General features: G+C 42.4%; 1 protein-coding gene and 1 non-coding gene across 6 annotated transcripts in view; both read right to left on the bottom strand.

Moving 5' to 3' along the window:
• Positions 1 to 13,700, bottom strand: part of LOC110525599 (angiopoietin-related protein 2) — a 29,833-nt gene extending 16,133 nt beyond the window's left edge. Inside the window, exons 1-3 of one of the 5 annotated variants that reach the window (XM_021605851.3) lie at positions 13,334 to 13,700; positions 13,033 to 13,215; positions 2,788 to 3,713 (exon numbers count right to left, since the gene is read on the bottom strand). In XM_021605851.3, coding sequence (XP_021461526.3) covers positions 2,788 to 3,682 — 895 coding nt within the window. In that variant the 5' untranslated portion in view covers positions 3,683 to 3,713; positions 13,033 to 13,215; positions 13,334 to 13,700. The remainder of the gene's footprint in view (positions 1 to 2,787; positions 3,714 to 13,032; positions 13,216 to 13,333) is intronic. The other 4 variants (XM_021605852.3, XM_021605853.3, XM_021605854.3 and 1 more) reach the window with 4 other exon arrangements.
• On the bottom strand, positions 1,277 to 1,330 carry LOC118965109 (U7 small nuclear RNA). The gene has a single exon (XR_005052441.1). It is a non-coding gene; the product is annotated as a U7 small nuclear RNA (small nuclear RNA).
• Positions 13,701 to 13,909: the final 209 nt, after the last annotated feature.

Raw genomic sequence — 13,909 nt, 5'->3', positions numbered from 1 at the left:
TACCATTGTCAGGGATAGATTGACCATGAAATGCAGTGTAAGCTGGCTTCGCCCCCTCAGCAGTCGGCTTGTAGCCCATGGTGAGTTGAGACCACACAATCCCTGTCTCTAAACTTCCCTTCATCTGGTGTCTGTCCACTGAGACACATCTGCTTTTCGCTCAAAAATATTATAGTATACTATGGTATAAATACTATAGTATTCACTGTAGGGTTTTTGCGGACTTTACTGTAGTATTAACTGTTGTGTTTTTGCGGCCATTACTGTAGTATACTGTAGTATTTAGAATTGACTAACACTGTTGTAAAAAAACTGTAGTATAAACTAGTAATTACTGTACTGTTTTTGAGAACTGTATATACAATAGTAATTACTGTAGTTTTTTGCTGACTGTAGTATACTGTAGTAGTTACTGTAGTGTTTTTGTGGACTGTCGTATTTACTGTAGTGTTTTTGTGGACTGTCATATTTACTGTAGTGTTTTTGCGTACTGTAGTATACTTTAGTATTTACTGTAGTGTTTTATATCGGACATTACTGTAGTGTTTACTGTGGTGTTTTATATCGGACATTACTGTAGTGTTTACTGTAGTGTTTTTGTGGACTGTCGTGTTTACTGTAGTGTTTTTGCATACTGTAGTATACTTTAGTATTTACTGTAGTGTTTTATAGTGGACATTACTGTAGTATTTACTGTCGTGTTTTATAGCAGACATTACTGTAGTGTTTACTGTAGTGTTTTATAGCAGACATTACTGTAGTGTTTTATAGCGGACATTACTGTAGTGTTTTATAGCAGACATTACTGTAGTGTTTTATAGCAGACATTACTGTAGTGTTTTATAGTGGACATTACTGTAGTGTTTTATAGCAGACATTACTGTAGTGTTTTATAGCAGACATTACTGTAGTGTTTTATAGTGGACATTACTGTAGTGTTTACTGTAGTGTTTTATAGCAGACATTACTGTAGTGTTTTATAGTGGACATTACTGTAGTGTTTACTGTAGTGTTTTATAGCGGACATTACTGTAGTGTTTTATAGCAGACATTACTGTAGTGTTTTATAGTGGACATTACTGTAGTGTTTACTGTAGTGTTTTATAGCGGACATTACTGTAGTGTTTACTGTAGTGTTTTATAGTGGACATTACTGTAGTGTTTACTGTAGTGTTTTATAGCGGACATTACTGTAGTGTTTACTGTAGTGTTCTATAGCGGACATTACTGTAGTGTTTACTGTAGTGTTTTTGTTTAATTATCTTTGACATAGAAGTGGGGTCTTTCTCCTTGAGGAAACCTACTGGACAAATACTAAAAGAGCACATTTTCCATAACCTGTAGGTAGGTAGGTAGGACTGGGGTCTGAACGGATAGTTCAGAGCGTCTGCTCTTTTCTGTAACCTATAGGGAACACAATATATGGTCTATACTTGGCATGTAGGTTTCTCACTAATCGGTTGCACAAATTGGGATATGGAGGAGGGGAATAGGCAGGGTATATGCAAATTAACTGCTATAGTATTACTGTAGTTTAAAAAGAGGCGTTTTCTTTTCGAACTGTAGTGTTTTTGCAGACATTACTGTTGTATTTACTACAGTGTTTTTTTGCGGATAATACTATAGTATTCTACAGTACAATAATCTATAGTAAGTACTACAGATGATCGAGGGATAATACAGTGTGTAGTATAGTATTCTACAGCAGTGGTTCCCAGACTTTTTCACTCGGGGCCCCCCTTCCACCATTGGTGAACATCAGTAAGTTGAAAGCCTGACTGACTTCCTTAAAAAAAAAAGACAATTGAGGAGGAGGGGAACTCCTCGCCCCACTTGCTGACCTCACCTATAGTTTGGGAACCACTGTTCTATAGTATACTACAGTTTACTACATAATTCTGTAGTAAGTACTGTAGTATGCTATAGTTAACTGTAGTGTTTTTTTAATGTCGGAATATTCATATCCAACAGCAATAGTCACCCGCACAGACATACGAGCTAACATTTCACTGTTAACAGTTAAATATGAGGATTAAAGGAATAAAACTTTAAAGACAATGATATACTGTAGGAATTAGTCATGTTTTGTTGAAGACCAGTCAGATTGTTTTACTTCTCTTATCAGATAAAGACCAAGTTAACTTGCCAAACACACACACAACTAGAGTACATGACAGACAGCCTTATCCAGTTGTGATCCCTGTTGTATTTCATCAACTATACAGTTAACTAAATCTATCAATTAATCATCCACTTACTTAAGCTTCATTAAGTGTACCAAATCAAGGAGGATAGGTTCAGACAGCTCCACTTTCACTGGCCTCAAAACCAGAGGGCTCTAGCCCAACCATCCATGAGCACACATAAATATGTGTTTTAAGATTCTTGTGTGGATTGTAATCAGCTGACTGTAGTATCAAGCCCATTAGATGATATGCATCTCAAAGGGTTTGAGACAACAACAGCTCTGTTCTCCCTTAGAGGCCTTTTCTCAGGGAATGTGTGGAACTTATTATTCCCATAGACAATAGTGAGAAGAATGGATAAAGAATGGAGAGCTGCTGTTGGCTGATGATTAAGAAATACCAAACTGCTCTCACACACAACCCTCTGTTTCAGACTGGCGCAGACATTAGTCTGATGAGTGTTCATAGAACATGCCAGCTTCTCTATTTCCGCTTGACCCCTCATATAAATGTAACTTCAGACCAGATCTGTATCAAGGAATATTAATTTCAATTGGTAACATAAAACAGTCAGGCTGCTCAATGAAACAGAGAGACTCACCAGAGGGTTTGGTAGTGATAGAGGGGCTGCCTGTGCCGCTGGGCATGGTAGGAATGACAGGCAGTACAGACTTCTGGTCACTCTGAATCTCGTTGGTGATCTGGTTGGTGAGGCGTGGGTAGGTGGGAGGTTGGTAGGGCTTGTTGATGGGTGGTGATGGTGCAGGTGGGGGTGGGGGCTGTGGCCTTGGCTGGGGGACGGGAACAGGGCGAGGGGGGCTGACGGGCCGACCCTGGCACTGCTCCTCCAGCAGGGCGATGAGGACCGACTGGTTGTTGGCCAGAGTGGCCAGGTGCTGGTACTTGTGCTCCAGGTCCTTGTAGCGGTTAGTGAGCTGCTGCATCTCCGAGGTCTGGTTGAGGATGCGGTTCTCCATCTGGGACAGCTCCAGGGCGTTGTCCCTCTTCCTGATGATCTCGTGTAGCAGCTGCATGTAGAGCTGGGTCACCCTGGAGTTCATGTTCCTGCTCTCCTTCCTCAGCAGCTTCACCTCGTTGACGATGCCTCCGTCCACCTCAACCAGCTGCTGCAGCGTCTCGATCTGCCTCTTCTGCTTCTGCAGCTCCACGTTCAGCAGCTCCAGTTCCTGCTTGTTGACGCGGTTCTCCAGCGCTGCATCCGGCTCCTTGCGGTTCACACAGATGGCCCCTGTCACCTTCTGCTGGGGAACGATGAAGGTGTAGGAACACTTGTCAGGCTGCTGGGGTTCAGCGGCGGCTCGCCTGCTCCTCTGCCCAGCATACAGGAACTCTCTCTCCAGGCCATCCTCATTGCTCTCCCTTTCCTTGCTCCTGGCCTGGGGGTTGCTCTCCTGAGGGTTCCCCGGACCCTGGGGCTGCTTGGCTCCAGAGACAAGACCATACACTAGGAACAGCAGCACCACGGGGAGCTCCATCAGTCTGGGAAGGGCTCTCACTCACACACACCTTAGGAGGTATAGGGATTTAGAACAACAGGAATGGACGGGGAAAGAGAAAGGGAGGTCATTGGTTTGGCACAAATAATGAATTGTTTTAAAAATACTGTGATATTCCACGCTGTGGTCAGCTATCTCATTGAAATGATCTCTAATCGCACAATATAGGCCTACCGTTTTGATAAATGGATGAATGTGTTATAAAACCTAAACAAACTCATTTGTATAATTCAAACGAATGGTTCACCCATTTTTTATGTTATATTGTTTTTGTGCATCTCTGAGTGATGTCATGTTTTCATTTTTTTGAGCTGGCGCCCAATAGACTCCCATTGACTCCTTGAAAGAGAGCACTCTTTTTCCCAGAATACACTTCGCGGCCCATTGACGTAGCATGAGCAACGTTTCCCATCTCCTCAAAAGTATATCTGCCCTTGTAGAAATGTATTTGTGCAGTTTGTATAAGCGATTTTACAGCTAACTAGCTACATTACATGCTGATATTGTCTTTGGTATTATCGTGTGTTTAGCTACATTTGCTAGCTAGCCAGCCAGCCTATAGACAAAGCATTGCATTTTGCACAATGTAGTCGACTTGAGCTGCAACAGATTTCCACAATGATTTTCAATGTTGCTACCTAGCTTATTATAACGTCAAAATGAAACATTTGTTCACAAAAAATATTGTTATTACTGTTATTTAACACTGAAAATTAAAGGAAATTGTGGTTTTTCCTTTAAACTCATACTCATATTCACTTCTTGGGGTTAGCATGTCTCAAGTGAAAGGGTATTATTTTGTCAGGTATTGTCACTTTGGTAATGGTGTGTTTTCCATGGGTCCTGTCTGTACAGGCTGAAAGAAACAAGACACTGATTCCAACACAAGATCTGGCACCACATATTCTATGCTTGTGATATCATTGAATGTTATCAAACAGTGGAAATCTCAACTCCGAGACAGATTTGATTTCACCAAGATGCCAAGCTGCCGTCCCATCATGTTTCTAAACAGGCACCAGGCTGGTGGTGTTGGCTATGGTTATGAGAGCATGGCTGGCTCTGGGCATTAAGAAACCTTTTTCGTGGCCTGCCTGTTTAGTCCATTAAGGCCCCTGCTGTTGACCCACAAGGCTGGGATCTACTCTTACACTGACAGGACATTAATGGGAGCCTTCACAGCTCCACTGATTGAGACCAGAGGCCGCATGTCCCTTAGAATGGCCTTCTCCCAGTCTCTATTACCTGTGAGGGCCAGGCAGGCACACACCTCAGGGAGCAGTCCTGTCCTGCCCTGGGAGCCCCTATTCATTCCAGAGCCCAGCCTAGGGCAACTCTGAGGGTCCTTGGGGCTAAATAAATATTGGCCACCATAAAAGGAAGCATTTCCTGCTTAGGATGCTGTGACTTTGTATTATATAACATCAACTGTAACTGTGTTGCATAATAAAAGTAGAGGAATAACCTTAAAATGTATGTTTGAGTATGAAAAACTTAGCCAGACACATAGACAGGGACATAAAATTTGATCTGGATTGTGCTTTTACTTAACAGTAAAGTCATCTGCGATACAGTAGCTTGGGTTTGTGAACTGTTATTCAGTGGACCGGAATTAGATGTGTTAAATGGAAGCTGTTGGAGTGTCAATAGTCTAACCCTTTCCACCTCTGCTAAGGCAAGTGTTGTTTCTTTTAGCTAATGAGGTACTGATCTCTCTAGTTGGTAAGTTTTTTTTATTGATGTCAGGGAGTTGTGTTTAGCTAGCTGTCCTGACTCTGGCTCTCTTGGGTGACGGCCACTGTTAGGAGGAGTGTTTTCACATGTCTATCCCCCATCTGCTCCTCAGTGCTGTGCAGGCCTGGGCATCACTTCTTATGGAAAGTTTGACATGCATAGCAGCTGATGCTGTTCTTGCGCCTGTTTTAATATATTGATCAGATTGTATCAGACCTGAACTGTTTACCAAGAGAAGGACACTGGGGTGCATTCACAAGTTAAAGAACACATCATTGTGTGTATATAATTTCCTATATGTATTTGGAATATTGGAATTTCCATCTAAATTTAACCTGAAAAGAATGTAGAACTCTTGAACCTTCTCAATGTGCTCTGGATCATTGCATTACTCTGTTTTATCAGTGTTGAGAGAATGTTGTGTAATATCAATCTTCCCTGACAGTGTGTCTCTGCAGAGAGGCTACATTTAAGTAGTGTGATTAATGCACAACAACATTTTAAGATACAACCCTTAGCTTTTTGCAGGAGTGCATGAAAAAGAGGCACTTTGACTGTTTGTTCCATATTTCAAAGTGAAGGCATTTATATTAGAAAAATAGCCGGGCAGCAGTTGGAGGGGCTGTGGTGTTATTGGAAGCGGAGGGGATGCCCCAGAGTGAAGAGGAGAATGTGATAACAAGGGCCTGTACCCCTGGGGCTCCTTAATTGAAAGCTGCTGCATATTGGATTATGGAGGAGCCTGTGCAACACCTCCCCAGAGTCAGGACAATCCTTTCTTATCTCAAAGTGGGAGGCTTGGTGCAGGGCAGGCTCATGGCTGCCTAGTTCTGTTGAGTCTGTTCAGTATGAGGGTAACTATATGAACTGTTCAGCAGTTACTGCTAGATGTCTGACCCAAAGGAGAACCACGTGCATGATGCTCAGACTGCCTTCAGAATGAGAGGGGAGAACACTTGTTTTTGCCTTGCTATTCTGGGCTTGGGGCCAGCACATTAGGTTAAAGAGATGGAGAGCAAAACTGTCCAAGAACAAGGCCTTTGGAGATCTCTGGCTGGTATGAGGGAAATTATAGTTGAAGATATGAAAGATATAAAGGCATGGAATGGGAGAGACAGCCAGATATTAACTCACTTAACATTTTGTGCTGCTGCCATGTTTTGTTGCTACCATATTGGTGTCATGTGGTGTTGCTACCATGCTGTGTTGTCATGTGTTGCTGCCATGCTATGCAGTTGTCTTAGGTCTCTCTTTATGTTGTGTTGTGGTGTCTCTCTTGTATTGATGTGTGTTTTGTCCTATATACAGTGGGGCAAAAAAGTATTTAGTCAGCCACCAATTGTGCAAGTTCTCCCACTTAAAAAGATGAGAGAGGCCTGTAATTTTCATCATAGGTACACTTCAACTATGACAGACAAAATCAGAAAAAAAATCCAGAAAATCACATTATAGGATTTTTAATGAATGTATTTGCAAATTATGGTGGAAAATAAGTATTTGGTCACCTACAAACAAGCAAGATTTCTGGCTCTCACAGACCTGTAACTTCTTCTTTAAGAGGCTCCTCTGTCCTCCACTCGTTACCTTTATTAATGGCACCTGTTTGAACTTGTTATCAGTATAAAAGACACCTGTCCACAAGCTCAAACAGTCACACTCCAAACTCCACTATGGCCAAGACCAAAGAGCTGTCAAAGGACACCAGAAACAAAATTGTAGACCTGCACCACTGCAATAGGTAAGCAGCTTGGTTTGAAGAAATCAACTGTGGGAGAAATTATTAGGAAATGGAAGACATACCAGACTACTGATAATCTCCCTCGATCTGGGGCTCCACGCAAGATCTCACCCCGTGGGGTCAAAATGATCACAAGAACGGTGAGCAAAAATCCCAGAACCACACAGGGGGACCTAGTGAATGACCTGCAGAGAGCTGGGACCAAAGTAACAAAGCCTACCATCAGTAACACACTACGCCGCCAGGGACTCAAATCCTGCAGTGCCAGACGTGTCCCCCTGCTTAAGCCAGTACATGTCCAGGCCCATCTGAAGTTTGCTAGAGAGCATTTGGATGATCCAGAAGAAGATTGGGAGAATGTCATATGGTCAGATGAAACCAATATGTAACTTTTTGGTAAAAACTCAACTCGTCGTGTTTGGAGGACAAATAATGCTGAGTTGCATCCAAAGAACACCATACCTACTGTGAAGCATGGGGGTGCAAACATCATGCTTTGGGGCTGTTTTTCTGCAAAGGGACCAGGACGACTGATCCGTGTAAAGGAAAGAATGAATGGGGCCATGTATCGTGACATTTTGAGTGAAAACCTCCTTCCATCAGCAAGGGCATTGAAGATTAAACGTGGCTGGGTCTTTCAGCATGACAATGATCCCAAACACACCGCCCAGCCAACGAAGGAGTGGCTTCATAAGAAGCATTTCAATGTCCTGGAGTGGCCTAGCCAGTCTCCAGATCTCAACCCCATAGAACATCTTTGGAGGGAGTTGAATGTCCGTGTTGCCTAGCAACAGCCCCAAAACATCACTGCTCTAGAGGAGATCTGCATGGAGGAATGGGCCAAAATACCAGCAACAGTGTGTGAAAACCTTGTGAAGACTTACAGAAAACGTTTGACCTCTGTCATTGCCAACAAAGGGTATATAACAAAGTATTGAGATAAACTTTTGTTATTGACCAAATACTTATTTTCCACCATAATTTGCAAATAAATTCATAAAAAATCCTACAATGTGATTTTCTGGATTTCTTTTCTCATTTTGTCTGTCATAGTTGAAGTGTACCTATGATGAAAATTACAGGCCTCTCTCATCTTTTTAAGTGGGAGAACTTGCACAATTGGCAGCTGACTAAATACTTTTTTGCCCTATTGTATTTATTTTTTTATCCCAGAACCCATCCCCGCAGGAGACCTTTTGCCTTTTGCTAGGCCATCATTGTAAATAAAAATGTGTTCTTAACTAGTTAAATAAAGGTTAAAAAAAATATACAATATCAGTCAAAGGTTTGGACACACCTACACATTCCAGGGTTTTTAATATAGTAAAGATATCAAAATTATGAAATAACACATATGGAATCATGTAGTAACCAAAAAAGTGTTAAACAAATCAAAATATATTTTTGATTCTTCAAAGTAGCCACCCTTTGCCTTGATGACAGCTTTGCACACTTGGCATTCTCTCAACCAGCTCCATGAGGTAGTCACCTGGAATGCATTTCAATCAACAGGTCTGCTTTGTTAATAGTTTGTTAGTGGAATTTCTTTCCTTCTTAATAAATTTGAGCCAATCAGTTAGGTTGTGACAAGGTAGGGGTGGTACACAGAAGATAGCCCTATTTGGTAAAAGACCAAGTCCATAGTATGGCAAGAACAACTCAAGTAAGCAAAGAGAAAAGACAGTCATCATTACTTTAAGACATTAAGGTCAGTCAATGAGGAACATTTCAAGAACTTTGAACGTTTCTTCAAGTGCAGTTACAAAAACCATCAAACGATATGATGAATCTGGCTCTCATGAGGACCGCCACAGGAAAGGAAGACCTAGAGTTACCTGTGCTGCAGAGGATAAGTTCATTAGAGTTACCAGACTAAGAAATTGCAGCCCAAAAATTGCAGCCCAAATATAAAACACATCTCAACATCAACTGTTCAGGGGAGACTGTGTGAATCAGGCCTTCATGGTCAACTTGTTGCAAGGAAACCACTACCAAAGAACACTAATAAGAAGAAGAGATTTGCTTGGGCCAAGAAACACGAGCAACGGACATTAGACCGGTGGTAATCTGTCCTTTGGTCTGATGAGTCCAAATTTGTGATTTTTTTGTTCCAACCACTGTGTCTTTGTGAGCCGCATAGTAGGTGAACGGATAATCTCCACATGTGTGGTTCCCACTGCGAAGCATGGAGGAGGAAGTGTGATGGTGTGGGGATGCTTTGCTGGTGACACTGTGTGTGATTTATTTGGAATTCAAGGCATACTTAACCAGCATGGCTACCACAGCATTATGTAGCGATTCACCATCTGGTTTGCGCTTAATGGGTCTATCATTTGTTTTTCAACAGAACAATGACCCAACACACCTCCAGGCTGTGTAAGGGCTATTTGACTAAGAAGGAGAGTGATGGAGTACTGCATCAGATGACCTGGCCTCCACAATAACCCGACCTCAACCCAATTGAGATGGTTTGGGATGAGTTGGACCGCAGAGTGAAGGAAAAGCAGCCAACAAGTGCACAGAATATGTGGGAACTCCTTCAAGACTGTTGAAAAAGCATTCCTCATGAAGCTGGCTGAGAGAATGCCTAGAGTGTGCAAAGCTGTCAACAAGGCCATTTTGAAGAATCTAAAATCTATTCTGATTTAACATGTTTTGGGTTACTACATGATTCCATGTGTTATTTCATAGTTTTGATATCTTTACTATATTATTATACTATTATATATATATATATATATATATATATATATATATATATATATATATATATATATATATATATATATATATATATATTAGTATAAGCCTAGCCTACATTTTTGTCTCCCATTAATTGTGAAAACATGTCTTTAACACATTTAAATATATATTGTTACTGAATGCCCATATGTTATTCTCACAAAGCGTCTGCCCACGAGTAAAAGCTCAGAAGAAGCCGTGGTTAAGTTTTGGTTTCAGTTTTAGTCTTTTAGTGTGAAACTCTCCTCTGAATGCAGTATATGGGTCCCTTTCATGGAATGAATCAATTCCCACAAAGCCCTGTTGTATGATGCGGTGTGACGTCATCAAAGTAGATGCTGATTGACTAAGAGACGATAGTAAAGGTTGGATCAAGCTACATTATCTAAACATACATAGAAGACCTTATTAAGGTTCTGAACGAAAGAGACAGTGATGGCCTTCAGTAATATAAGACCACGTTGTGGGATGTACAACAGGGGGAAAAAATGAATTCCTCAGTGGGACAAAGAGGACAACAACACATGATAATGATCTGGTCTAATGGAACAGTCACTGTCTCCCTTATGTTAATGGCCTGGGATTGATGTGGTTTCCCTCTCTGGAACATTAGCTCTGTGTCTGGGAGAAGCTATGCTCCGGCCACTCCATGTCACTCCATGCCACAGAAAAGCTCCATAGTACTACGCGGTCAGCCAGGAGTCTCCAATTAGTCTCCCAGCCAGGCTTCCCACCACCTCAAAGCTGGAGGAAAATGCCTGAGCTGGCAGTGGGGGAGTGTGTGTGTTCAGATAACACAACATGCCAGACTCAGGCTCCCAGGGCTCCCAGGGCTCCCAGGGACCAGAGTTAGTTCTATTTGCCCCAAGACAGTCAATCTATTATTAACCCCTCCGTTAAATAGCACCTGAGGCAACAACAGCAGGCCCCATGCCCTCTTCTCCTCCGTAGTTATACAAAGACAGCTGACTAACTGGCCTTCTTATTGTCATGACATAAAAAGAGGACGGTGTTACTATAGACAAATAACTACAGTAGCTTTGTGGATGACAGTGCACTTGAGGTAAACAGTGTTCCTTATTAGGATTGTCTAATTAGGGTTGTTTTGCTCATTAGAATGTCTGTCAAATTCACAGCTTGGTAATGACTTTATCAAATCATCTCCCTGTTTTTCTCCGTATCTAATAGTGTGTGACAGGCAGTGCTTTGTGTGGGTCAGTGTGGCTGTGAGCAGCAGCGTGCTCCAGTGTTTTTGTTCATGCGCAGCCCATAATAATTAGTAGGTGAGCAGAGCCCTAGCCCTCGCCCTAGCCCCTCTCATTTCAGAGTGAGTGTGGCATTCCTCACATTCTTAGCCACTCTCACAGACAGACAGACAGACAGACAGACAGACAGACAGACAGACAGACAGACAGACAGACAGACAGACAGACAGACAGACAGACAGACAGACAGACAGACAGACAGACAGACAGACAGACAGACAGACAGACAGACAGACAGACAGACAGACAGACAGACAGACAGACAGACAGACAGACAGACAGACAGACAGACAGACACGCTGGTAGTTGTGAAGAGAGAGAACGACAGAGAGAGACGCCTCCTCTGCTCCAGCTCTGCTGTACCTACAAGTCAGTTCTGCCTTCTGTTCTACCACACCACAGCTAGTCATACATACACCAGCAGCTCTGTCATCTCAACTACCACAAACTAATACAAATGCACATAATTCATAACATATCATTTCAACACCTCCAAATCTACAGCACTGGAGGACTGTGCAAAATTAGGTATATGCTCAAATTAGGACCAATTGACAGTGCTGGTTGTAAACATTCAGTATGTCTTGGATCAGAATTAAGTTCAGTTTGAAATGGTAATCTGAGTAATTCATTATCTAAGGTGACACCATTCTTTCCTTACGCATGTAATCCTGGTTTGCCCATAACATGACACTGTAGACATAATTAACCTCAGCCCAGCCTCAGCCCCAACCTCCGCTACCTGCTCAGTCTGCTCTGAGTCGGACGCTGATGGAAAGCAGCCATTCTTATGGCTTTCCACGGCAGAGAATAGTTCTGATGATAGTTTAGCACATTTAACATTTAATTTAATAAGGTTTCTTTCTTTTCCTCTTTCAGGATTGTGTGTTGTGGTGTGTTTTGGACATGCTGTCAGGCAGGGGGTTTCAGAAATCGTTTTGATATGTTCCTAATTGCACCATCAAAGCACTCTTATCCACAGCCCTGGCAGCAGAGACAAAGCAGAGATTCATCAGAACAGCCCTTTTCGTCCGTGTCCACTTCAGCATGGAGGTATATCATGAGGCAGCAGAAAGTTGTACCCAGTACTTTGTGCAGAATTCTATTTTTTTTTAAACGGTATATATTCATAAGCTTTATCCATTCATGTACAAATGACAGCAAACTCATTTAGACTAAAAATGCATCTGAAATTTGGCATTTTGTGATGTGAATTTCTGTTATTTTTCTGAATAATCAAACAACCTCAAATAAGCAACTTCTACTAGTGTGAACCACATCACACAATGAGGGCATAGCTTCGTATGGCACTGCTTACAATCATGAATGCCCCAGAGATGCTCCTGGTAAAAAGACCAGGCTCCTACTATTGATACTTTTCACTGGCAGCCTATCTTTGTTGTTCGAGTATGTCTTTGGAAGGATGATAAGCTGAGTGTTTATCCGTGGTTATCAAGCCCTTGTTCTGGAAAGCTCACTACTTCATTATCTCTGCTTTTGTGTCAATCCCTCTCTGCTGTGTCTATATCAGAGCCAGCTGCCTTGTTAAACAACTTAAAGGAATCAGACAGGGGAATTGCCCCGGGCAACAAACCTCTCCATGTATCTCCATAGAGATACCACTGAAGGGCTAAGCTTCAAACTGATCAGCAGGAATCTCTGGCTAACTCAACACAGGGTGGCCAAAGCCGTTCTGTCACTGTGCAGCTTAGCGATCAATTTTGTACTAGATTATCAACAGATAAGACTAGCCACACTTAAAGAACTATGAGCAAGCCATGCTAGATGGTTGCATGTTCAATAAAGACAGTGAAAGATACAGGGAAAGTCAAATGCCACTGAATCCTTACCAGATAATTGTAGACTGTAGCTTGTTTTCCCTTCAGTTCCCTTGCCCTCCCGGCAACACTGATTGACGTGTCCCCTTGAAGAAAGTCATCACCAGTCTGTGTAAAAGCTGCTTGGGGCTGTCCCTCTCTCTCTGGATCACTTGCTCTTTGGCACCTGAGTAAACCCTGTCACTCAATAGTTGACTGTGGTTTGAATCATGTTATTACAACCAGGAGCTGCACTTGCTGGGAATAAGTCCTTTGTACTGTAGGCACTGGGCAAGGATAAAAAAATTAACCTCATAAGATTTTAGACACTTACCAATTAAAAGAGAATACATCCAAATGTGTTAGATGTAATGGGTAGTTTCCTCAGAGGCAGTGAGAGAGCAGCAGGCAGTGAGAGGCCAGCATTGTCTGGTCAGTGTGCTCTCTGTAGGCCGGTAGGAGAAGACTATCACTTTCTATGTGCTGAGTCCATCACTTCTGCTGACGACTGAGACAATCTTTTTCTGCTGCCCCCCTTAATAACTCCCCTTTTCTTTCTCTCCTTTCTCTCTCCCTCCCCTGTCTCTCACTTTCCTTCTCTCTCTTTTGCGCTCTCTCTCTCTCTCTCTTCCTCTCTCAGTGCATTTACATGATGAAAAATGCTCTGACACAACGTTTCAGTAAGCTGACAAATTTAGCACAGGCCCTCCCCTTTTCTCCTTTCTCCTCCCCTTGGCACAAAGACACCCACAAGCATGAGATACAAGCTCTGGCTACACACACCTCCCCTCTCTCATTCCCACACACATACACACTTCACTCCAGTTTCCCATCCCCCTCTTGGTCCACCACCACTATTTCTGGCATTGGCTGTTGGTTGTAAGAGCAAGGAGTGGTGATGTCACAGTAA

The sequence above is a fragment of the Oncorhynchus mykiss genome, chromosome 6 (genome assembly GCF_057628025.1).
Source record: "Oncorhynchus mykiss isolate SJ-2025 chromosome 6, ASM5762802v1, whole genome shotgun sequence".
Taxonomy (NCBI): Eukaryota; Metazoa; Chordata; class Actinopteri; order Salmoniformes; family Salmonidae; genus Oncorhynchus; species Oncorhynchus mykiss.
The sequence above is the reverse complement of the archived record's forward strand: the minus strand, read 5'-3'. Positions and strand labels throughout refer to the sequence as shown.